The sequence below is a fragment of the Eretmochelys imbricata genome, chromosome 12 (genome assembly GCF_965152235.1).
Source record: "Eretmochelys imbricata isolate rEreImb1 chromosome 12, rEreImb1.hap1, whole genome shotgun sequence".
Lineage (NCBI taxonomy): Eukaryota > Metazoa > Chordata > Testudines > Cheloniidae > Eretmochelys > Eretmochelys imbricata.
In genome coordinates this window covers 19,044,335-19,068,674 of record NC_135583.1, presented here as the reverse complement: position 1 = coordinate 19,068,674, position 24,340 = coordinate 19,044,335, and the positions used below count along the sequence as shown (strand labels likewise).

The 24,340-nt window shown below is 41.3% G+C and overlaps 1 protein-coding gene across 9 annotated transcripts in view; it reads right to left on the bottom strand.

Moving 5' to 3' along the window:
* ITFG1 (integrin alpha FG-GAP repeat containing 1) overlaps positions 1–24,340 on the bottom strand; it is a 218,268-nt gene that overhangs the window by 104,324 nt on the left and 89,604 nt on the right. For all 9 annotated transcript variants that reach the window (XR_013347660.1, XR_013347662.1, XR_013347658.1 and 6 more), the window contains exons 9-10: positions 14,874–14,968; positions 6,861–7,021 (exon numbers count right to left, since the gene is read on the bottom strand). Coding sequence is in view for 2 of the 9 variants with exons in the window: in XM_077831061.1 (XP_077687187.1) it covers positions 6,861–7,021; positions 14,874–14,968 (256 nt within the window). In the remaining 7 variants the exon portion in view is untranslated. The remainder of the gene's footprint in view (positions 1–6,860; positions 7,022–14,873; positions 14,969–24,340) is intronic.

Here is a 24,340-nt window from a genome sequence, read left to right as displayed (position 1 = left end):
CATCACCAGCCAGTGGAGATACTTGCTGCTAGCAGTTGCAGATCATATTGTAGGAAGTCTTATCATACCATCCCCTCCATAAACTTATCAAGCTCAGTTTTGAAGCCAGTTAGGATTTTTGCCCCCACTACTCCCCTGGGAAGGCTGGTCCAGAACTTCACTCCTCTGATGGTACGAAACCTTTGTCTAATTTCAAGCCTAAATTTATTGATGTCCAGTTTATATCCATTTGCTCTTGTGTCCGCACTGGCGCTTAACTTAAATAACTCCTCTCCCTCCTTGGTATTTATTCCTCCGATGTATTTACAGAGAGCAATCATATCTCCCCTTAACCTTCTTTTGGACTGGCTAAACAAGCCAAGCTCTTGGGGTCTCCTCTCCTAAGGTAGGCTTTCCATTCCTCTGACCTTTCTAGTAGCCCTTCCCTGCTCCCGTTCCAGTTTGAATTCATCTTTCTTAAACATGGGAAACCAGAATTGCACATAGTATTCCAGATGAGGTCTCACTAGTGCCTGGTATAATAGTAACAACACTTACCTGGCTCTAATGGAAATACATCGCCTGATACATCCTAGGACTGCATTAGCCTTTTTCTATGGCTGCATCACACTGGCGGCTCAGTCATCCTGTGATCAACCAGTACACCCAGGTTTTTCTCATCCTCTTTCATTTCCAAATGCTATGTCCCCAGCTTATGGCAAAAATTCTTGTTGTTAGTCCCTAACTGCATGACCTTGCACTCTGAACTATTAAATATCATTCGATTTATATTACTCCAGTTTTCAAGGTCATCCAAGCCTTTTTGAATGATGTTCTGGTCCTCCTCTGCACTGGCAATACCTCCTATCTTTGTGTCATCCACAAATTTCATTAGAACACTCCTATTTTTTGTGCCAAGGTCAGTAATAAAAATGTTAAATCAATTGGTCCCAAGACCGATTCCTGAAGAACTTCACTAGTAACCTCCTTCCAGACTGACAGTTCACCTTTCAGTATTGTGGAAGGAAGGATGACTATCTACACTAAACTATCAGATACTATTATTTTTACAAGAAATCATTAAACTAGAGAAAGGGAAGTTCTAGCATAAGGACATGAAGGAGAGTTCAGTTTATGTTGTGCAGCTGCAGCAAAGGAACTGAGGTATTTGGGAGAGGTGCTCCTTTACATAGTCTAGGGTGATGACATTACCCTCGTGTGAGATCTCTTGTGCACCACAATAGAGATAGCTTTTCAAGGGCTGCTCAACATTAGGGGTGCCTTCAAAGAACAACCTCTGATTAATTATATTATATTAATTATATCTATAACTAAAAAAATTAATCGTGCTTAAAAAAATTAATTGTGATTAATCGCAGTTTTAATCGCACTATTAAACAACAGAATACCAATTGAAATTTATTACATATTTTGGATGTTTTTCTACATCATGTATATTGTATTCTGTGTTGTAACTGAAATCAAAGAGTATATTATTTTTTATTATAAATATTTGCACTGTAAAAATGATAAAAGAAATAGTATTTTTCAGTTCACCTCATACAAGTACTATAGTGCAACCTCTTTGTCGTGAAAGTGCTGTAGATTTCTTTTTTGTTATATAACTGTACTCATAAACAAAACAATGTAAAACTTCAGAGCCTACAAGTCCACTCAGTCCTACTTCTTGTTCAGCCAATTGCTAAGACAAATAAGTTTGTTTACATTTACATTTCTTCTTATTTACAATGTCACCAGAAAGTCAGAACAGGCATTTGCATGGCATTTTTGTAGCTGCATTGCAAGGTATTTACGTGCCAGATATAATAAACATTTGTATGCCCCTTCATGCTTTAGCCACCATTCCAGAGGACTTGCTTCCATGCTGATGACGCTCATTAAAAAAATGTGTTAATTAAATCTGTGACTGAACTCCTTGGGGGGAGAATTGTATGTCCCCTGCTCTGTTTTATGTGCATTCTGCCATATATTTCATGTTATAGCAGTCTCGGATGATGACTCAGCACATGATGTTCATTTTAACAACACCATCACTGCAGATTTGACAAAACGCAAAGAAGGTACCAATGTGAGATTTCTAAAGATAGCTACAGCAGTCGATCCAAGGTTTAAGAATCTGAAGTGCCTTCCAAAATCTGAGAGCGATGAGGTGTGGAGCATGTTTTCAGAAGTCTTAAAAGAGCAACACTCTGATGAGGAAACTACAGAACCCGAACCACCAAAAAAGAATATCAACCTTGTGCTGGTGGCATCTGATTCAGATAATGAAAATGAAAATGCGTTGGTCTGCACTGCTTTGGATTGTTATCGAACAGAACCCATCATCGGCATGGACGCATGTCCCCTGGAATAGTGGCTGAAGCATGAAGGGACATATGGATCTTTAGCACATCTGGAACGTAAATATCTTGCGATGCCGGCTACAACAGTGCCATGAGAACGCCTGTTCTCACTTTCAGGTAACATTGTAAACAAGAAACGGGCAGCATTATCTCCTGGAAATGTAAACAAACTTGTTTGTCTGAGCGATTGGCTGAACAAGAAGTAGGACTGAGTGGACTTGCAGGCTCTAAAATTTTACATGGTTTTATTTTTGAATACAGTTTTTTTTGTACATAATTCTACATTTGTAAGTTCGACTTTCATGATAAAAAGGTTGCATTATTTCTATTAGGTGAATTGAAAAATATTATTCCTTTTGTTTTTTACAGTGCAAATACTTGTAATCAAAAATAAATATAAAGTGAGCACTGCACACTTTGTATTGTGTGTCGTAACTGAAATCAATATATTTGAAAATGTAGAAAACATCCCAAAATATTTAAATAAATGATATTCTATTATTAACAGTGCAATTAATCGTGATTAATTTGTTTAATCACTTGACAGCCCTAATTATATTGCAATACAAAAGAAATACGGTTACTAAGAAGATATAAAAATGTCCATAATAAATAAAAACCAATGTATTTTTTCCATAGATTTCAGATTCATTTTTATCTTCGCTGAAAATAAAAAGCCTAATAAGGGAGAAAATGTCTTCCCTGCAAGTCTGTTGCCACTGGAGATTGGATGTCAATACTGCCTTTTCAACAGAGCTTCAGGGGATCTGTGGTAAGGAAATGAGTATTACCTTTCCTCTGCAGGAAAAATATGTTGCTATATTTTAATTAACTTCACCTACTGATTTGCATTACACAGTAACAAATGCTATATTACGCTACAGCATATTACACTATGGCATGAAGGTAAAATTAATTCTAGCAAGCCATATGAAAATATTGCATGCAAATTATGTCTTTACAATATTTTAGTTGCCCTATGCTTATAAAATGTACTTGAAAATGTAATTACACATAAGTTAATATAATGGAAGAGCAGCAGCACTATTTGAGTCATGGTCTAAGGGCCTGATCCTCTAACCTTATTCTTTCCCACTGTTTAACCCTATCCTACCTTGCATCATGTCAAAAATTAGACCATAAGCTCTTCCTAATAAGGATATTTTCTTTCAATTTGTCTTGCAATGCACCTAGCATGCTTTTGGGCACCATAATAAGTAATAATAATCCTGATCAATTGGCATCAATGAGAGTTCTTTGGAAGGGGTTATTTTTTTTTCCTGGGTAAATGATACAGGCTCACATTTATTTAAATTTATTTATTCACATTTATTTATTCACATTTATTTATTTGTTTTAAATAAAACAATGTACTTTTCACTAATGTTCCCAGAAATGGCTGAACCATTTTAACTGGGTAGGGGAAATCAGCCTGAGGCAGACATGGAATTTTCCTGGCATGGCATGTAAAATTTACATACAAATGCTTTAAAGTCAGCAAAGTTATAAGCAATTGAAAAGTAGAGTTGAACGAAAATTTTCCAGGGAAACATTTTTTTCCCAAAAAAGATATAGATTTGGGTCTAAAATCATTAAGCAAACATTAAGCAAATCCATGCCCAATTCACTGAACTGTTTCAGTAAAATTTGCAATGTGTTCTTGACATTTTTGAAATTAAACATTTACTTTAAGATGAAATGACTTTTCATTTTGAAATGTACTTCATTTTGTTTTTAATAAAAGGTAAATCTCAAAAAAAGAAATGAAATGTTTCAGTTTTGGTGAACCAAAACATTTGGTTTGATCAGAAATGAATCTCTCCACCCCCCTCATGCCCCCCCGCAACTTTTGGTAAGGACAGCAAGCAGAAAAATGATTATTCACATAGCTCTACTTAAAACAAGGTCTTAAAATGGAAGAGTCAGGACGCCACACTACCAAATCCACCTATAATTATTATTATAATTGAGCACCCTTTGAAATTACTATTGGTGGGTACTACTTTTGAATGTGGTGGACAATAAAATGGGTGGATTTTTAAAATTTGCACTACTTGCAAATACTAGTATCCTACTGGTCCTTACAGCAGGCTGACAGGATACTAAATATAGTTTTACATGATAGACCTTCAATCACATGCATTTTAAAAATTCCTTTTAATATGGATTAGATTTCATGACCATCTCAGTAATCTGAGTTTATGGAGCTTTTAAAATGTGGATTGTAGGGATTTTTGAAAGTATTACAGGGACTTTGAGATGCTTTTTTCTTTTCTGGTACTATGATAGCACAGAGAACTAAGCAACAGAGTGTGTGTGATATTACAGACACATTTTAGAAAATGATGACAGTGGATGTACTGGGAAAGCAGTTTGGGAAAGAAGGATTTTTGTATCACCTGTTTGAAGAGCTTGAAGAGATGGACTGTAGGAGGATAATGGAAACTAACAGAGTTGTCTGTGTGAATGGAGCATTTGGGGGTCTCTTTCTGGCTGTATACCTGAACCTACTTTATATGCTGTAAAGAGCTACTGAGTGTGTGGAATTGATTTTGCTTCCTGTTTCTCTCTAACCTTTTTATTGTGTGATAACACAGTAATTAGGTAAAATGATGTGTTTTATGTATTAAATCTTACTATTAAATCCTAAAGCACATATATGCAAGAAGTATATATGTACTAAGTACAACATTTGCATTAGAACATAAGTGACTGGGCATAATGTCTTCTGGAGTACTGTGTGCTCTGATTTCTTCAGCTGGTGCAGGCTATTAAAATCCAGAGAAATGGGCTCTTCTAAATAATACTACTCTTCATACTACTATGTGTGGATCATATTGGGACAGCATTATTGTGACAAAGAACTGGAGATACTGAGCAGAGAAGTGTGTGACAACCGCAATAAAATGTACTTATAGTTTTCTGCATTAAAATTAAATGGGTCAACAACTGTTTGAGGGTGAAGTAGCTGCCTACGGGGGAGGCGCACACTGACTACCTGAATGGAAAGGTAGCGCTGGGTGAAGGCTGATGAATCTTGCCCATATGCTCAGGGTTTAGCTGATCGCCATATTTGGGGTCGGGAAGGAATTTTCCTCCAGGGCAGATTGGAACAGGCCCTGGAGGTTTTTCGCCTTCCTCTGTAGCATGGGGCATGGGTCACTTGCTGGAGGATTCTCTGCTCCTTGACGTCTTTAAACTACGATTTGAGGACTTCAATAGCACAGATATAGGTGTGAGGTTTTTTTTGTAAGAGTGGCGGGTGAAATTCTGTGGCCTGCGTTGTGCAGGAAGTCAGACTAGATTATCATAATGGTCCCTTCTGACCTAAATATCTATGAATCTATGAATTTTGTGTAGGAAACTCACCTCCGCTCCCCCAGTATGGGGACTAAGAGTTATGTGCTGACATCAGAAAAAGTAACTTCTCCATTATGATGCCTATAGCACTCCTTGGGGGAAGAGTAGTAAATGGAGAAAGGGAGTTGGGGCGAAGGAAAGAGGAAAGAAGCCATATTTGGGATTAAAGAACAAACGGGGGCAGAGATTGAAAGGAGAAAGAAAACAGAAAAGCGACAAAAGTGACTGAGGAATAGAGAAGGGAGTAAAAGAAAATATGGAAAGGAAGGGAACACGGGAAAATAAAGATAGCGAAGATTCACCTTATCTAAATCTAACTGTAAGTGTCTTGGAGAGAAAGAAAAGATGAAAGAAAGGGAAATTACTGGGTTGTGAGATGGATTCAATATACACAACAAGGACAAAGACATCAAACCTCAGCACTAACAGAAACAAATGGCAGAAAGAAACCAGACTGCTGAACTTTGGAGACTGGAAAATGAGCTGAGCTTTCCATAAGTCATAATGCACAGTGAACTCCTAATCACTGTTCAGGTGCTCACTGAGAACTGAGGATAAGGCAGGTGAAGGAGACTCCAATGTGAGCAATTCATCAGACTGAAGCAGTGCAAGTTCAAGAAAAAAACTTGTAGATATTCACAAATAAATAAATAAATTCACACTCCCAGAGTTTCCCAGTTACCCCCTACACAGAATTATCTTCCCTATTAAACAAAAAATAATTGTATTGCATTTGAGAGCCCCTCTATTAACTTTAATTAAGCTTGGAACATACACAACTATTGGCAATATAACAGATGCCTCTAAATCAATTGCTTCTCCAAAATACAAGATCTCCTGGTGATCTAGAACATTGAAGCAAGAAGTCCTTTTTCCCCTCTTAACTTCCCTGTGCAGTTGGGCATGTTGAGCCACAATCTGGCCCTATGCTATGATGTATTTTACAATTTTCATGCAAAATGTAAACCTTTTAAGAAGGAAAATGCTTAGTAAATATAAAATTAACTATTCATTTTATGAAGAAGAGTGAGGTAATCTAACACTAAAAATTTCATACACATTACTCTAATCAATGGTGTAATTCTTAAAATTGCATGAACTGATATTTGGATATATGTTTTGATAGTGTTTTTACTTTTAGCTTCATACATACTGTACCTTCCAGAAGTATTCCTTAGTATGGCAAGAGCATCTGGGTAGCCATCCATATTGTAATCTCCAATGTGAAGAGTAATTGGAACTGAGGATTGATTGTTTTCATACGGCACAAAACCCCAGACTGCATCCTTATTTCTGAAGTCCTGCAACACTGGTATCCACTGAAAAAGCAACAAATAACTGGAGTTAGAGGTGTACGTTTTATTTGCTAAAAGTATCTGATGCTATTAAAGAGATCATCATTTCACATCTACTACTGTTCTGCAGCTCTTTTCACCAAGGAATTCAAAACTCTGAACATTCCTGTGACGGAGGTAATTAATACATAGGGATTATTTTATCTGCCTCTGTAGTGGAACAAGGTAGCTGTTCAGCCCTATGAGGTAGGTGTGTGCCATCTAGGTGTGTGAGCACCCACGTGCACAATCATCAGAGATTTTTTGCCTTAGTGGTATCCATAGGTTTGACTGTGGCACCCCTTGAGTGACGCACTTATGCACTGGTATGTTAGGCGCGACCGGTCCTACGCCCTCTCAGTTTCTTCTTGCCGGCAACTCCAACAGAGGGACAGGTGGGTGGGTAATGGAATGGACATGAGCAAAACATCTCGAAGAACAGTTACGAAAAGGTAGGTAACCGTTTTTTCATGTTTGAGTGCTTGCTCGTGTTGATTCCATTCTATGTGACTCACAAGCAGTATCCTCGGAAGTGGGCTTGTAGTTCACAGTCTTGCGGCTTGTAACGTTGCTCTATCAAAGCCAGCATTGTTCCAGGCATGCTGGGTAAATGCGTAATGGGACGTGAATGTATGGATGGACAATCAGGTGGCCACTCTACAGATGTCCTGGATCAGCACTTGGGCTAGGGAAGCTGCAAAGAGGCTTGTACCTTTGTTCAATGGGCGGTTACGATTGCTGGACGTGGCACCTTTGCCTGACCCAGTAAATGCAGGCAGTGATTTAAGAAGAAATTCTTTGAGCACACACTGGACGACCTTTCATCCTGCTGGCCATCGCAACGAATAATTACGTTGATTTGCGGAATGGCTTGGTCCTTTCAATGTAGAAGGCTAGCGCCCCTCTGATGCCTAGGGAATACAGCCAATTCGCCTCCTCTGACTTACGTGGCTTAGGAAAAAAGACAAGTAAATAAATGTCTTGGCCAGTATGAAACTATGAGACCACCTTGGGCAGGAAGGCCAGGGTGGCTGCAGCTGGACCTTGTCCTTGTAAAAGACTGTATAGGGCGGTTCAGAGCAGTGTATGTGCGGAATGAATTTTGTTATGTGCACCAATATGGAAGTGATGTGTGACATCACCTCCATATTGGTGCACATAACAAAATTCATATTAGCGTGGGGCCGAGGGTTTTGGAGTGTGGCAGAAGGCTTAGGGCTGGGGAAGAGGGTTGGCTTGTAGGGTTGTGAAGGCTCCGGCTGAGGGTGCAGGCTCTGGGGTGGGGCCGGGGATGAGGGGCTCAGGCAGAGGGTTGGGGTACAGAGGTGTGAGGATTCTGGCTGGGCTCTGGGGTGGGGCTAGGGATGAAGAGTTTGGGGTGAGGAGGGTGCTCCGGGGATATGGCAGGGAGAGGACTCCCCCCAGTTCTTTCTCCCTGCAGCACCTGGGCTGGGGAGGAGAGGCACCTCTCCCCGCCATGTTAGCTCCGGGGCTAGGGCTGCAGGATAGGTGCCCCTTCCTTGGCCCCAGCTGGCCCAGGCCGGGGCAGGGATCAGGCCGGGGGAGGGAACCCCGGCCTCGCCTGGGTCTGGGCCTTGCTGTCTGTGCTGCGCCTGGAGCCAGGCTGCACTGCAGGATGTAGCCTGAAAATACTATGTCAAGCACCCAATGGTCCGAGGTCAGCAGCGACCAGGCTGACAGGAAGGGGCGCAGGCGGCTGAGGAAAGAGTAAGGTGGATCCTGGAAAGTGACTGGGGCGCCATCCTCGGCACACCCTCAAAATGCCTGCTACTGGCTACCCTGGCTTCTGGAAGGACCAGACTGGGCAGAGGAACGGGAAGACGAAGGGTGCTGCCACTTAAACCCCTTGTCTCTGTCCTTTTTCCTGTAGGTGCTTGTTCGGGGGACATACCAGGATTTCAGCAGAGAAGGTGGAGGACAGAACAACTTCCTAGCTTGTTGAAGGTGGCATGGGAGTCTTTAAGGCCATGGAGCCATACATTAGTTAACTCAAAGAAGAGCCCTGTTCCCTCAAACTGGAGGTCCTGCAGAGTGGTCTGCATCTCCTGGGACAGCGCAGAGGACTGTAGCCAGGAGCTGTGCCTCATGGCCACCACAGAGGCAACCACCCTTGCTAGGCATGGAGTCCACTGGGGAGGGCTCTGAGGCAGGAAGAAGTGCATCCTCCATGAGGAGGACCCTCAAGCAGATAGCCCGCTCCTTTTCAGTTTGAGGGCGAAAGCTTTTTGCACTTGTCCTTTCTATGGGACTCCCCCAAACACTTTAAAAAGCTATCGGGGGGTTGCCTAATGGACATCAACCTGCTACACGATGAGCATGACTTAAAGCCTGGGGAACGGGGCATGCCCCACTCCGAGATGAAATCCCAGCCGGGACTCTAACTATTAAACTACACTAACACTTAACGTAATGGTCTAACTAAACTAAATAAAAAGGAGACAGAACAATGGGCTGTAAGAACTGCTAACACACTTGCAATGCAAGACAAGGTGCTCCTACCAACCATCATGGGTGGTAAGAAGGAACTGAGAGGGTGTAGGGCCGATAGTACCTAATATACCGAAGCATAACCGCAGCACTCAAGGGGGCACCACAGCTGACCCTACAGATACCACTAAGGCAAAAAATTTCTGATTACTGTGCACATGAGCACGCACAAACCCAGAATGGAATTGACGTGGGCAAGTACTCGAAGAAGAAATATAATTCCACTATCTGGTATGAAGCCATGTCACCATGGTAAACAACCATACTCTAGTGAAAAGTTCCATGGGATCTTTAATCTTCATAAGTCATTTTACACTTCACTTGAAAGATAGCACTTCCAGCAGAACAGAAGAATACCACCCTAAGGGAGCTTTAGCACCACTTCCTGTAGCCCGTAGGTGTTTCTTAAAGATCTCTCATCCTGACTTTCCTAATCTGGTAAATCAGGATGAGACAAGTGCACAAAAGAGCAGTATGGCTGAAGGCCATCAATTAGATTGTTGCTCTTAAAATATAGGGCCAGAACCTGGTCCCCCACTTTGCCCTTTTACAACATCCCAGAAACTCAAAGGGACTAGTCTTATCAACTGAAAATTGCCCTAGTGTTGGGGAATCCCAGGTACTATAAAGCCTGTACAGTATAGTTGACTCATCATCGCTTCACTCTTTCAGCGCATGCTGCAGATCAGTGGTCTCCAACCTTTTTACGCACAAGATCACTTTTTGAATGTACGATCAACACAGGATCTACCCCGCCCCTTCCCCGAGGCCCCACACCACTCACTCCATTCCTCCCTCCCTTCATCGCTCGCTCTCCCCCACCCTCACTCCTTTCACCGGGCTGGGGCAGGGGACTGGGAAGTGGGAGAGGGTGCAGGCTCTCGGCTGGGGACGAAGGGTTCTGAGTGTGGGAGGGGGCTCCAGGCTGAGCCTGGGGCAGGGGGTTGGGGTGCAGGAGTGAGGGGTGCCAGCTCTGGGAGGGAGAGTTTGGGTGCATGGGTCATATGGTCACACTGCACCTAATCTCATAGAATTCACTGGACATTTCATGAGTTTTACTGTTTATTGGTATCATTTGTGGTTTATAAATACAAAATCATTTAGGGATTATCACAAGTCAGTATAACATTCTCAGCTGTGGGGTGTGCATTGGCTGAGCCTGGGGCAGGGGATTGGGGTGCAGGAGTGAAAGCTCTGGGAGGCCGTTTGAGTACAGGAGGGGGCTCCAGGCTGCAGAGTTTGGGGTCCAGGAGAGGGTGAGGAATGTGGGCTCTGGGAGGGAGTTTGGTGCAGGAGGGGGCTCCAGGCTGGTGCAGGGGATTGGGGTGCAGGAGAGGGTGAGGGCTCTAGAAGGGAGTTTGGGTGCAGGAGGGGGCTCCGGGCTGGAGTGCAGGAGTGGGGTGTGAAGTGCAGACTCTGCCTGCCTGCCCTGACCCCAGGCCGCTCCCAGAAACAGCTGGCTGCTGGCACGTCTCTGTGGCCCCTGGAGGAGAGAGGGCAACGGGTCTCCATGCGCTGCCCTTGCCCACAAGTGCCACCCCTGCAGCTCCCACTGACAGGTTCCTGGCCAGTGGGAGCTGCGGGGATGGTGCTGGGGACGGGGGCAGCACGCAAAGAGGCGTGGGGCCAGGGCAGGCAGATAGCCTGCCTGAGTTCCACTGACACGCCGGACTTTTAGCAGCCAAGAGATTGCGATCGACTGGCCGAGGCTCCGGGATTGACCAGTCGTTTGCGATTGACAGGTTGGTGACCACTGCTGTAGAGATTGTGCTCGAAGTGTGGCTGAGAGAAGGAAGTGTAACAGGAGTTCTGTTGCATGCCATTTATCCCTGGATGCTGGAATGCTTCCTTGGGGCTGTAGTCAGACAGACACAAATTTCAGCAGTCCTAAAATTTTTCAAATTTGCACTGGAGCCAAATGAGTTCTAAGACTAGGAGGAAGCATAAATGGGACAGATGTTTTTGTCTTGCCATGAGCACAACTCAAGAAGGCTTAAGGATTAGACCCATGGTCTGAAATACTGTTTTGCTATTGTTTCTGAATAGAAAATGTTTGCACATGCTATTTACCAAATTTGCACTATCATGAAGATATACAAAACTATTTATGATTGCCTAAATAAAAGGGTCAAAAATCAAAATAGAAATCAATAAGTAGATTCCTCTGTTCTGTTTTTCAAAAATTGTTTTGCATCCATATACCCATTTGTTTTGATAAATATTTTTTGGTTATTGTAAGCAGATCGACTTTTGAAAAGTCTAGGACAATGAATCTGAAAATGAGAAACAGAAGGTGTCAATCTTAAGGGCATTACATGCGTACACCAAAGTAATAACAGATTCCCGAACATTAATTTGTCAGACAGAAAATATCCAGGAACTATGGTGCAAAATAGTATCTTAAAAAACCACTGGTCGAGTCAGAACAATGAATACAAGTTTTACTTCACATGGCATCATTCACTCATACAACCTTTATGGCCAAAACACAAGTTTCCATACCTGTGAAAGACCTATCATATAAATTTTCACATATCTGAAGTGATTTTAGAGAAACTAACCCATTTATACTCATTATAGCACCTTATTGAAAAGAAATTGCTGGGAGGAAATATGAATTATTATTCTGTTTTCACCCTCACAGGAATATTACTTCATAAACAGTAGCCTTATAAACTGCAGGCTCTGCTTCCATGGGGTGCATATATTCTAAATTAACGAACACATTTAAAGTACTTTTATATGAGTCAATAAAATTAGCCTATTGTTTTCTTCTGCCAGCGATGACACAGCAGATTATCATTAGTCTCATTATTTGCTATTTTAGCAGAAAATGGTCTAAGGGGTTTTGGTGATTATTTTATTACTGTAAAACTGACATGCAGATTGATGGATGTAATGAGGACATTACAGTGCTACTGAAAATCTTCCGATTCTATGACTTTTGTTTACAATGTAGAAAAAAAATAGAAGGCCTCCAAAGAGGAATGAGACAGATAATAAAAGAGACTTATTTCTTCAATTCCTTTGTTAATTTCCATCGTATGGCATCATTGGCACCATATTATCCTAAAACAATTATATATTCAAACATTTTCAGTCCTGTATTTTATACAATGTATTTACATGCTTTAGTTTAATTTATTCTAGGCAATGCATAAAATTTAACTCTCAAACTCTAAGTGTGTATATATATATATTTAAAGGAGTAAACAGGACAGTTGTTTATTCTAAGACAGAAAATGGATTTACTTATAAGGGATGCTCTGTTTTCCTATTTATGAGCAATTATTAATGGCAAAGTATCTAAGCTAGATGACAAAACTGAACAGAAAGATTTGAAAATAATAAAAATTCCAACCACATTTTTTTGTTATCCCAGTTTTCAAGACCACTTTACATAATTAAAAAATAAAACTCACCTAGGGTACAATTTCAAAAGGTGTCTTTGTGACTTAAGAGTAGAGCTACTGAAACACGGGATTTCTGTTTTGTAAGAAATTTGAGTTTGTCGGTTGGTTGATCTGTTTTAGAACTCAACGAAATATTTGAAAATTTTCATGACCTGGAATCGCTTCAAAAATTCATTTTGGAAACAGTGTTTCTGGACCAAAATATATTCCCCAGGGTAGGAGCTGCTGACCGAAATTGACATTCTTGCCAATTTGACCACTGCTATTAGCTACCTAGGCAAACAACACAGCGAGCCAGCTGATCCAGGAGACTGGAAGCCTTGGGGTCCCTGGCTCTGGAAACCCATCTCAGGACCTCCAGACTCCCAGATCCATGATAGTAATCCTGGAAGCTCTGAGTGTTCCCCAGGTTTCTAGGCTCCCTGCTTCCAGGCACCATAGAGACAGGCATCGAGGTTCCAAGAGCCAGGCCTCCTAGGGTTTCTGGAATTATCAGGGTCCGGCCTGCACAAAAGCCCTGGCATGGGGCGGGGCTAGTCCAGAACTGCAAACCCTGGAAGCCTGGGTCCGCGTCTCCAGCACAGTTCACATGGCCAGGATCCCCTGTTGAGCTGCCAGGGAACCAGGAAAGTTTGTTGAACCCGACTGGCTTTTGTAAGACATTTCAGGTTCAACAAACGCACATTTTCCAAACAGCTATACTTTGGCACCTAAATCCCAATTCCAAAAGTGACTTAGGACCCTAAATCTCCTTGACTTTCAGCAAGACTTTGGCTCCTAAGAGCCCAAATCACTTTTGATAATGGGACTTAGGTACAGAGTTGGTCACCTCATCTCAAAAACGTTATTGCAGAATTGCAGGGGGTGGATCAGTGTAAAAATGCACGTCTATGATTAAAAGCCATTGTTCAGATGTGTAAACGGTGCAAAACATTGTGAAAATTTAGCCCCAAATATTTTGCTACTTGTGATAAATGTAAAAATTGACATATCCTTTAAGAACAGTTTATTTAAACAGGATACCTCAAATATTTCATTCTTTTCTATATAGTCTATGCTAATGAATATTTTACATTAAAACAACTCATTTATTTAATGAGCATAGGTCATTAAATACTCATTTGATGAATGCAGCCTGAATTTTCCAATTTTTCAACCAAAAACTGGTCTTTAAAAGGCACCAATGCTACTACATTGCTCATTTCAGGCATCATTTTGAGTGGGTGGTAGGATACTGGTAAACCAAGTGCCACCTCTGGCCAAGGCTCTAGGCATTAGCTAAGAAGTGACAGACTCATAGATGGAAACCAAACGAGCTCCCCTGTATGTTAGTTTTGTACAAAATAAGTATTAGTGTTATAAGAATGTATTTAGACTGAAATTTTGTAAGTTGCTGCATTCATAATCTCACTTTAATGTCTGTATTCCATGCAAAAGGAAATATGTAAGTTTTGCTTTATAACTTTGAAAACGTTTGTTCTGATGTTGTGAACCCAGGCACAGGAATTGTCCTCCTCTCCCCCGCAGCCCATCCAGGAGGACTAACATAAATTAAGTGGGCCATTATAAGACAAAAGCTTTGTTAATTGCCCCATCTACCCATGGAGAAGAACATGCAGAAAGCCTCATCATTTTATTAATGGTATCAATAATATTTTTTTCAAGTATTTTTTCTTTTCACTAAGAAATAACGATGTCCTTGGTAAATAGTTTTTCTTCTCCCTTTAAAGATCTATAGATTGTATTCTATCAAGAACACAACTTCTAACCAATTATTAAAGAAAAAACATTTCTTCCCTTCATTACAAGCTAATGTTGCAGGAAATTTGTTTTGGAGTTCTTCTGGGTTGTTTTTCTTATTCCCCACATTAAACATGGTATTCAACTTTATCTCTGCAAATGGAAGCTCAGGATACCTGATTCAGTCCTGGTTTAGATAAGTAGATGGCACTTTTTTGACAAATTACATCAGCACAGGCTGGCAGTAAATGCTCAGTTTGCCCATCCCCATCTGCCAAAAAAAGAGAAAAAACAACTTTATCAGCTCATTAATATTTGCAAAACCAAATGTTCTTCTAGAAGAACATTAAATTAACTGTGCATACAGAATAGCCTGTATAAATCTTGATAAAATATAAAGATTAGACAAGTGTCAAGAACAATTAGAATTTTTGAAATACTTAATCTTGTCAACATGTCATGTAGTTTGACTTTTGTTTGAAGCTGCAAGTGCATTTCTCTTTGTTAAAGAGATTTTAATTTTGATCCATTATGCAGAAAAGTTCCCATTTCAAATCTTAAATGTAAAAATACATTTCAACAGAAGGAAAAAAGAGTAACTGACATTGGCCAAACCAGACAATCTCTACGCAAAAGAATAAATGGACACAAATCAGACAGGAAGAATTATAACATTCAAAAACCAGTCAGAGAACACTTCAAGCTCTCTGGTCACTCAATTTCATACCTAAAAGTGGCAATTCTCCAACAAAAAAAACTTCAAAACCAGACTCCAGCGAGAAACTGCACAACTGGAATTAATTTGCAAACTAGACACCATTAAATTAGGCTTGAATGAAGACTGGGAGTGGATGGGTCATTACACAAAGTAAAAAACTATTTCTCCATGCTAATTTTCCCCCTACTATTACTCACACCTTCTTGTCAACTGTTTGAAATCGGCCACCTGATTATCACTATGAAAGATTTTTTTCTCCTGCTGATAATAGCCCACCTTAATTGATTAGTCTGATTACAGTTGGTATGGCAACACCCATTTTTTCGTGTTCTCTGTGTGTGTATATCTATCTATCTATCTCTTCCTACTGCATTTTCCTCTGCATGCATCTGATGAAGTGGGTTTTAGCCTGTCATAAATATAAAGGGAAGGGTAAACCCCTTTGAAATCCCCCCTGGCCAGGGGAAAGCTCCTATCACCTGTAAAGGGTTAAGAAGCTAAAGGTAACCTCGCTGGCACCTGACCAAAATGACCAATGAGGAGACAAGATACTTTCAAAAGCTGGGAAGAGGGAGAGAAACAAAGGGTCTGTGTGTCTGTCTATATTCTGTCTTTGCTGGGGATAGACCAGGAATGGAGTCTTAGAACTTTTAGTAAGTAATCTAGCTAGGTGCGTGTTAGATTATGATTTCTTTAAATGGCTGAGAAAAGAACTGTGCTGAATAGAATAACTATTTCTGTCTGTGTATCTTTTTTGTAACTTAAGGTTTTGCCTAGAGGGGTTCTCTATGTTTTGAATCTAATTACCCTGTAAGGTATCTACCATCCTGATTTTACAGGGGGGATTTCTTTATTTCTATTTACTTCTATTTTTATTAAAAGTCTTCTTGTAAGAAAACTGAATGCTTTTTCATTGTTCTCAGATCCAAGGGTTTGGGTCTGTGGTCACCTATGCAAATTGGTGAGGTTTTTTATCCAACATTTCCCAGGAAAGGGGGGGTGCAAGTGTTGGGAGGATTGTTCATTGTTCTTAAGATCCAAGGGTCTGGGTCTGTAGTCACCTAGGCAAATTGGTGAGGCTTTTTACCAAACCTTGTCCAGAAAGTGGGGTGCAAGGTTTTGGGAAGTATTTTGGGGGGAAAGACGTGTCCAAACAGCTCTTCCCCAGTAACCAGTATTAGTTTGGTGGTGGTAGCGGCCAATCCAAGGACAAAGGGTGGAATATTTTGTACCTTGGGGAAGTTTTGACCTAAGCTGGTAAAGATAAGCTTAGGAGGTTTTTCATGCAGGTCCCCACATCTGTACCCTAGAGTTCAGAGTGGGGGAGGAACCTTGACATAGCCCATGAAAGCTTATGCCCAAATAAATTTGTTGGTCTCTAAGGTGCCACAAGTACTCCTTGTTTTTTATTGTCCTCATAGTTTGCCTTTGAGAATGACTAGTTTTTACAGCAGTCCATCTCTACAAACAATGCATTTCATTTTTGAAGTGATTTGTGCTGTGAATGGAACACTGGATAGACAGACATGCAAAAGTTTGTATATATAGACACCTACATGGGTAAAAAAATAAAACAGTACTCAAGTTACGTCATTACAACAGACAGCTGCTCTTGGCTTCTTGCACAAGGCAAGTCTGAATTCACATAGTTCACAATTCTTCAAGAATGTCACTTTTAGCACATTTGTCCCATACATTTCCAAGTACTCAAAAGTAAAATTATCCCTATTTTACATATTGAAATGAGGATTATATAACTGCCCTATGAAAGTTACCATGAGATCGAGATGCTAAATTGAGTTGAGCATGTAAATATGTGTACAGAACTCCAGATAGCTATCTTGCAGACTTACAAGATAGAAACATTATAGAGGCATACCACTGATACTTCCTTAGACCTGGCAGAATGAGCTGTAAGACCACGGAGCATGAATATCCAACTAACAGAACTCATCTCAATACACAACCTAATTCATTTAGACAAATGCTTTCTGTTTATCTTCAAAAGATTACTGACTTCCAGATGCCCTAGTTCTATCCAAATAAAAACTTAAAGCATATAGTAAAACACCTGTGAAATACTAAAAAATTATCTAAAAACTGAAGCCTGATAAATCTCACAATGTTAAAACTTTAAAACAGAATTTAGCTATTTCACTGACCATAAATCAGTATTACTGCAGATCTAATTTAACAGGCATGAAAATAACAATTCCACTAGTTTAACTACATCTCTTTTATTTAGCCTTTACATCTTAAAGATGTATAGATACAAATGGTAGACAGTACTGCAGCCTTTCCATTATGTAATTAAGATTTTTAGCAGGAAAATTACTTTATATTAAGAAAACATTTGTTAACAGAATGGCAGTTTGGGGTTGATTTATTTACATTTAAACCTCACCAGCACCACATTTTAATCATGCACGAAAGGTTTATATTTACGTTTTCAGATAAGTAAATGGAGATCTGCATAGTATAGCAAAAGGATTGTCCTGGATGTGCAGAAAGAAAGACAAGACACCAGGGATGTGGTTTAACTAGGCTGAAATTTTATTCAATTAACTCACCAGAAAACTATCTGGCAGTAACTCTTACGTGTAGCCCTCCTTATCAGAGGGCTGCTGTCAGCACCACTTCACACTGGGTCAAGGCTGTTGCTGCAACCCCGCTGTCATCCTCTCATATGAGTTTGGAGCTGTTCCACACACTGAGAGCGCCAACCTCATCCCCCCAACTTCCTTAGAGGAAAGCAACTCTCTAAGTCTACTTCTAATTACAGTTTATCTGGGAACAGTCACCCCACCAGCCACCAGGAGGTGCCAGCAATTAGCATGGCTGCCTCCCGCCACCCCAAGCCGGGTTTCCATCTAGTTCGCAATTCTCTCCTCAGCATCAGCCAAAAATATATTCACTCCCCGATCAGACAGAAGTACCACCCCATCTTCCCTGAATAACTTGAGGCACTAAATATATTTTGAGTGTGTAACCACCGATCCTCCCTGATCATGTGCAAATTTAGCCACCTCCTAATTCACACATCTTCTGGCCTTGTCAACCCATGGAGGCCTGATGGCTCCCAGGTATACCTTCTGTTGAAGCATTTCATACCAGTTCACAATTACCCTTGGGAAAAGGTTGTGGATCTGCCCTAAAATCTTTCTTTGCCCTGATGAAATTACAAAATCCCCTTACAAAATCCCAATTTGTTTTAATTCAGGCGCACAATCATTATTTCAGATGACTGCTTCATCTGTCATTTTAAACTAATAAGCATAACAAACTAAATAAGATTTTATGTCCAGAATCCCACAATTACCAAACAGAACATGGAAAAAGGATGTTCGGGTACTCCAAAAATTTTTTAATTTGAAGCATAAAAGGAAAATTCCACTGGGAGTGGTTTTGTTAAAGGGAAAATTCTGAGAAAAGTACAATTTTCTGCAGACAGGGGTTTGCTTCTGTACAGGATCTGGAGAGGATGTATGATGTGGTTTTACCATTCTAGGAGAAAGCAAAGCAGAACAAAAACATCCCACAACAGCTGTTAATGTTAATTTGGATCAATTTTCCCCAAATGCCACTTATGCATGGGGGGAAAAATACCAAAAAGTAACAACCCAAAAACCCAACACATCACTAAAATACAAAATGTACGCATACAAAAAGACCATCCCAAAACAAAATAAATCCAACCCTCTCACTTCCCCCCAAATCAAATAAAACATGTTTTTACATGGACAAGATTAACTATATGTGCAACAATCTATAGGCCACTCAATGTAAACTTTAGCTTGCTTTCATATAGATTCAAGTCCATGTAAATTGAACCAACAGTGTAGTGTGTTCTACATGTTCCTTGAATTAAAATAACTAATGGATAAAAGGAAACTAAAAAAATGTTTTTAACTGTCAGAACACAAATTTTTAATTATTACTAGACACTAGCACTCCTTTTCTTTTTAGCCAAAACTAGAATCTCAGTTTTTGATCCCTTCAATTTTTTTTGGTTTGGGGGACTGTGAACCATCCGCTGATACATTTTGGTTGTGTGCCAGATTAAAATTTGAAAGTGGTTCCAGTTTGGATCTGGTGAAAATTTCATCCAATGAGATTTCAATCCAAAACTGAGGAAACTTCGAATTAATCTGAGTTGTAGCCTTAATTCAGTTTGGAGTCCTAACCATAACCTAAACATTTTCTGGGTTTGAAATCCACTACACTCTGGCCACTATCCTCTCCTAACATGGCTGACATTTTAACATGCATGTGAAAGACCAGTCTTAGCCCTTCACAATACTGTCCCCCAACCCATGGTACAATTTTGATCCTTAGTGTTGAGATTCAAATCATCAATACAGATAAAGTTTTGCAGAAAAGAATGGCAACACATACATATGAATTGTAAAATGCATACTTATCTCAAATTTTATAAAAATATATTACACAGACCTTATGAAACCCAGGAACAATTTGAGAAAAATTCAAAATTATTCACTAGCTTTTATGCATCCCATTTCCAAAAACAAACTTAATGGATGAAAAGATATTTTTATAATAACCTGCCCATCTCTGCAAATAGCAGGTACATTTATTAAATCATTTTATCAATCTGATCTCTAAGCACTGTGACTCAAAGTGTGTACTGTCTAGAAAATAATTATTGGGAACATAGCTTTAAACATGTATTGACAATAGTTCTATCAGAAAAATTACTTGCAGATGAAGTTTTCTAATTAATTATAAATATAAACACTTTCACTTAAATGGCTCAAATCTTTTCAATTTATCCTAAATTCAGACTTGAGGGGATAATAATAATGTTTGAAGTTAGATTATAAACATTACAGTTACTAAAGGAAAGTTATAATCTACTATAAAAAAACAAAACCCAATATTATTGTAGCCTAAACATATCATACTCTAAAACAAAATCACATAGCAAGTAGTTTTCCAAAAAGACCTCCCAGTCACTTTATGAGATTCACTGCTCTGCTGGCATCTAGCTTTTCAGTAAATTACACATCTTCACCTTGGCATAGTCCTGTCATCTGAATTATAATGGTGACACTAGGATCTGTGTGGTTTCAGCTCGAACAGCAAAGAAATTGCTGCTGCAGCTTTGTTAATTTCTTTCCCCCTCAAAGCTGTAGCAAATGATAATCATCCAGCACTGACATAAACCCTTTGTCAAAAAACTGCAACCCTGTCAGCTTCATCGGGTAACAGCTTCCATTCCTCATGAACATGATGATCTACCCCATACATGTTATAATTTTATGTAAACAATTATTTCTAATCTAGACAGGAGTTTGTGCAGCAGGCTGTGTAAAATAAATAAAATTACAAAGCCATCTACTGTCTTTTATTTGTAACTGATTCCAAACTTAACGTTGGCATGTGTCAGCATTTGAAATGAGAATATACTCACTGACTTTATTTTACTGATTACAGTATAAGAACTAGTGTTTAAATGATATACCTCTAACCCAGGGGTGGGCAAACTTTTTGGCTTGAGGGCTGCATCAGGTTTCGGAAATTGTATGGAGGGCCAGTTAGGGGAGGCTGTGCCTCCCCAAAACAGCCAGGCATGGCCTGGCTCCTGCCTCTCTGCTTCTTACCCCGACGGCCCCTGCACCAAGACTGCAGCCCTATCCACGCTCCCTCACTCCCTGTCCCTGACAGCCCCCAGAATCCCTGCCCCGACTGCCCCCTGCCTCCCCATCCATCCCTGGCTCCTTCCTGACTGCCCCCACCCGGGACCCCTGCCCCCATTCAACCCCCATTCCCCACCCTCTGACTGCCCCACACCCTGACCACCACCCCCAACTCCTCTGCCCTCTCTCCAATCACACCTGCTCCCTGCCCCCTTACCGCGCTGCCTGGAGCACTGGTGGCGTGGCCCAGCTGGAGCCAGCCACGCCACCGCACAGCACAGAGCACCGGGTCATGCCGGACGCTGCAGCTGCGCTCCCCAGGAGCTCGCAGCCCCGTCGCCCAGAGCATTGTGCCAGCAGCGTAGTGAGCTGAGGCTGCAGGGGAAGGGGAACAGTGGTGGAGGGGCCAGGGGCTAGCCTCCTGGGCCGGGAGCTCAGGAGCCGGGCAGGAGGGTCCCAGGGGCCAGATGTGGCCCACAGGCCATAGTTTGCCCACCTCTGCTCTAACATGTCTCTGATTTGAAATTATTATGTGTATGCATTTAATACTATCCTTAATTACAATCACTAGAATTTCTGCAGGATCCTACCTAATTTCAGTGCATAGGATGGGCTGTTGCATAATGAATCAAACATTTTTATAGTATTTACTTTTATCTTCACTGATCAAGATGTTGATTCCTACATCATTCACTGCACATTGTCCAAGTGCACTGAAGATGCAAATCCTGCACTGTAAATTCAGAGTAAGTCATTTGATATCAATGGATTTACACAATGGTAAATGAAAAGAGAATTTGGTCCAACATGATGCATGGTTCCACAGAAACCCTGCCACTCTGTAAAGGTGTTTTACATGCTTTCCAACCTGTGCCCACAATAAAGCTGGAGACTTGTGGAAATCAGTACGTAATTGAAGCCTATATCATAAAGTACAGACACAATGAGCCAGAGTACATGTTAAGAGGATCACAGTTAGGTCTTCCATAGGAACTTTTGGAGTTGTCATCATATTACTTTTACTTTAACTGGGTACTCAGACCAGTTACACCTTGATCCTACTTTTGCCTTCCTTAATGTCAGAATTCAATTTACTCCTTTCTGAAATACCTGACAGTGATTACTACTCACAAACTACTCCAAATATGTTAGGTGAAAGCAATGTTTTTGGAAAATGGTGAAAAATTTAAAAAAACCCATACACTAAATTAACAGTCTAAAACGCTAAGAGAAGTGTAAGCAGCTAGGTTCTAATCTGAGTGCAACATAATTGCATCTGGAATCTTAGATACTGCAAAATAATCTGGCCCTGAGCATCTTCTATTCTCTTTGTCCTTGTGGCTATAGATGCTAAAAAAGCCTCTGTTGCGTGCTGCCTTGCTCACATATCACAAATAACAAAGGACTCTAACATACCTTTCTCTACAGTTCTTTACAGAGAGGTCAGAGAAGAAAAATTCCCCCAAGTACCAGAAGGAAAGCTGGTTGTTCTCCTGGGTGAAAGAAAGACTATGCAAGAGACATTTGGTTCTGAAAGTCATAGGTATGGACGAGTTATTATTTCCATTTAACTGAAGTTATTTTTAATGCATTTTCATATATATATATATATATATATATATATATATATATATATATATATATATATATTATGACAGGGTCAGGCCAGATGGCAACAGGAAAGTGGTTTTTTTTTGTGTGGAAAGCACTCAAAGCATTTTTATTTCACATACAAATAAAAAATCCGTACAGCTAAACAAAGCGTGGTGTGGGGCCGCAAACAGCTCTGCCCCACAGGAAAGGGCTAGCAGCCAAGTCCCTCCAGTCCAGGTCGAGTCCCCTCAGGAGCAGTGGGCCCTGCAGTGGCTGGTCCTTAAGACATGTGCTTTCCTCGTAGTTAGGCCCCATCTTGGGAAGCGGCGGGTCCAGGTTCCCCCGCCCGGGGTCTGGCCCAATCCCGGCTCCCTCCCAGGCCACAGCCACTGCTGGAGGCAGGGCAGCGGAGCAATGCGCTTGCTGGGCTCGGTCGAGGGGAAACAGGGACCAGAGCTGCTAGCCCAGGCTCCCACCCCCGGCGTCGTTGAGGCAGCTTCTTCTTGCTCCTCCTGAGAACCGCCCCCACCTCAAATCCATCCCAGCTTCGCTCCCCTGCGGGCGGGCGAGTTCTGGGGAAACTGGGCCAGGTCCAAAAGTTTGGGGGGTGGGTGGAGGAGTGCCCCCTGGCAGGGCAGAGGGAGGGGTGGCGCTAGCAGAGTGTTTGAAGGCAGATATGTTAGTCCCAGATTAAGTAGATCCCTTTTCCCTGGGTAAGGTAACAGGCTGTTGCAGAACAGGCAGGAACTTGCTGGAACCAATTAAGGCAGGCAGGCTAAGTAGGACACCTGGAGTCAATTAAGAAGAAACTGCTAGAATCAATTAGGACAGGCTGGCTAATCAGGGCACCTGAGTTTAAAAAGGACCTCACTTCAGTTTGTGGTGTGTATGCGAGGAGCTGGGAGCAAGAGGCACTAGGAGCTGAGAGCGAGAAGGCACACTGCTGGAGGACTGGGGAGTACAAGCTTTATCTGACACCAGGAGAAATGTCCTGTGGTGAGGATAAAGGTGTTGGGAGGAGGCCATGGGGAAGTAGCCCAGGGAGTTGTAGCTGTTGTGCAGCTGTTACAGGAGGCACTCTAAACAGCAGCAGTCCACAGAGCCCTGCGCTGCAACCCAGAGTAGAGGGCGGGCCCAGGTTCCCCCCAAACCTCCCAACTCCTGATCAGACACAGGAGGAGTTGACCTGAACGGTGGGTTCCACCAGAGGGGAAGGTCTCTGGGCTGTTCCCCGACCCACTTGGTGGATCAGCAGAGACTGTGGGGATTGTTCTCCTTTCTTTTCCCCATGCTGGCCAGTGACGAGGTTATCTGAGTAAAAGAGCAGATTTGAGCCACGAAAGTGCCCAAACTGAGGGCTGTTGTGAATCTCTAAGGAGAGCAAATCGGCCAATAAGCTCAGGACCCACCAAAGTAGAGGAGGATCTTTGTCACTATGTACATTAGTTCATTTTTGTTTTACTCTGTATATGGTTCATTCTTGTTTGCCTAATCCCTGTCACTTCGTACATTCGTTTCTTCCTCTTTCACCTTGATCTTGCCTTTTAAAATTCTAAGAACAGTAATAAAATAACGAGGTAAAAATCCTGTTGTGACAGTGCTCAAAACACGAAAAATATTGTCCTATGGGCAGTCAGGAAGACAACCCACAGTACTGAGCTTTATATTCAAATAA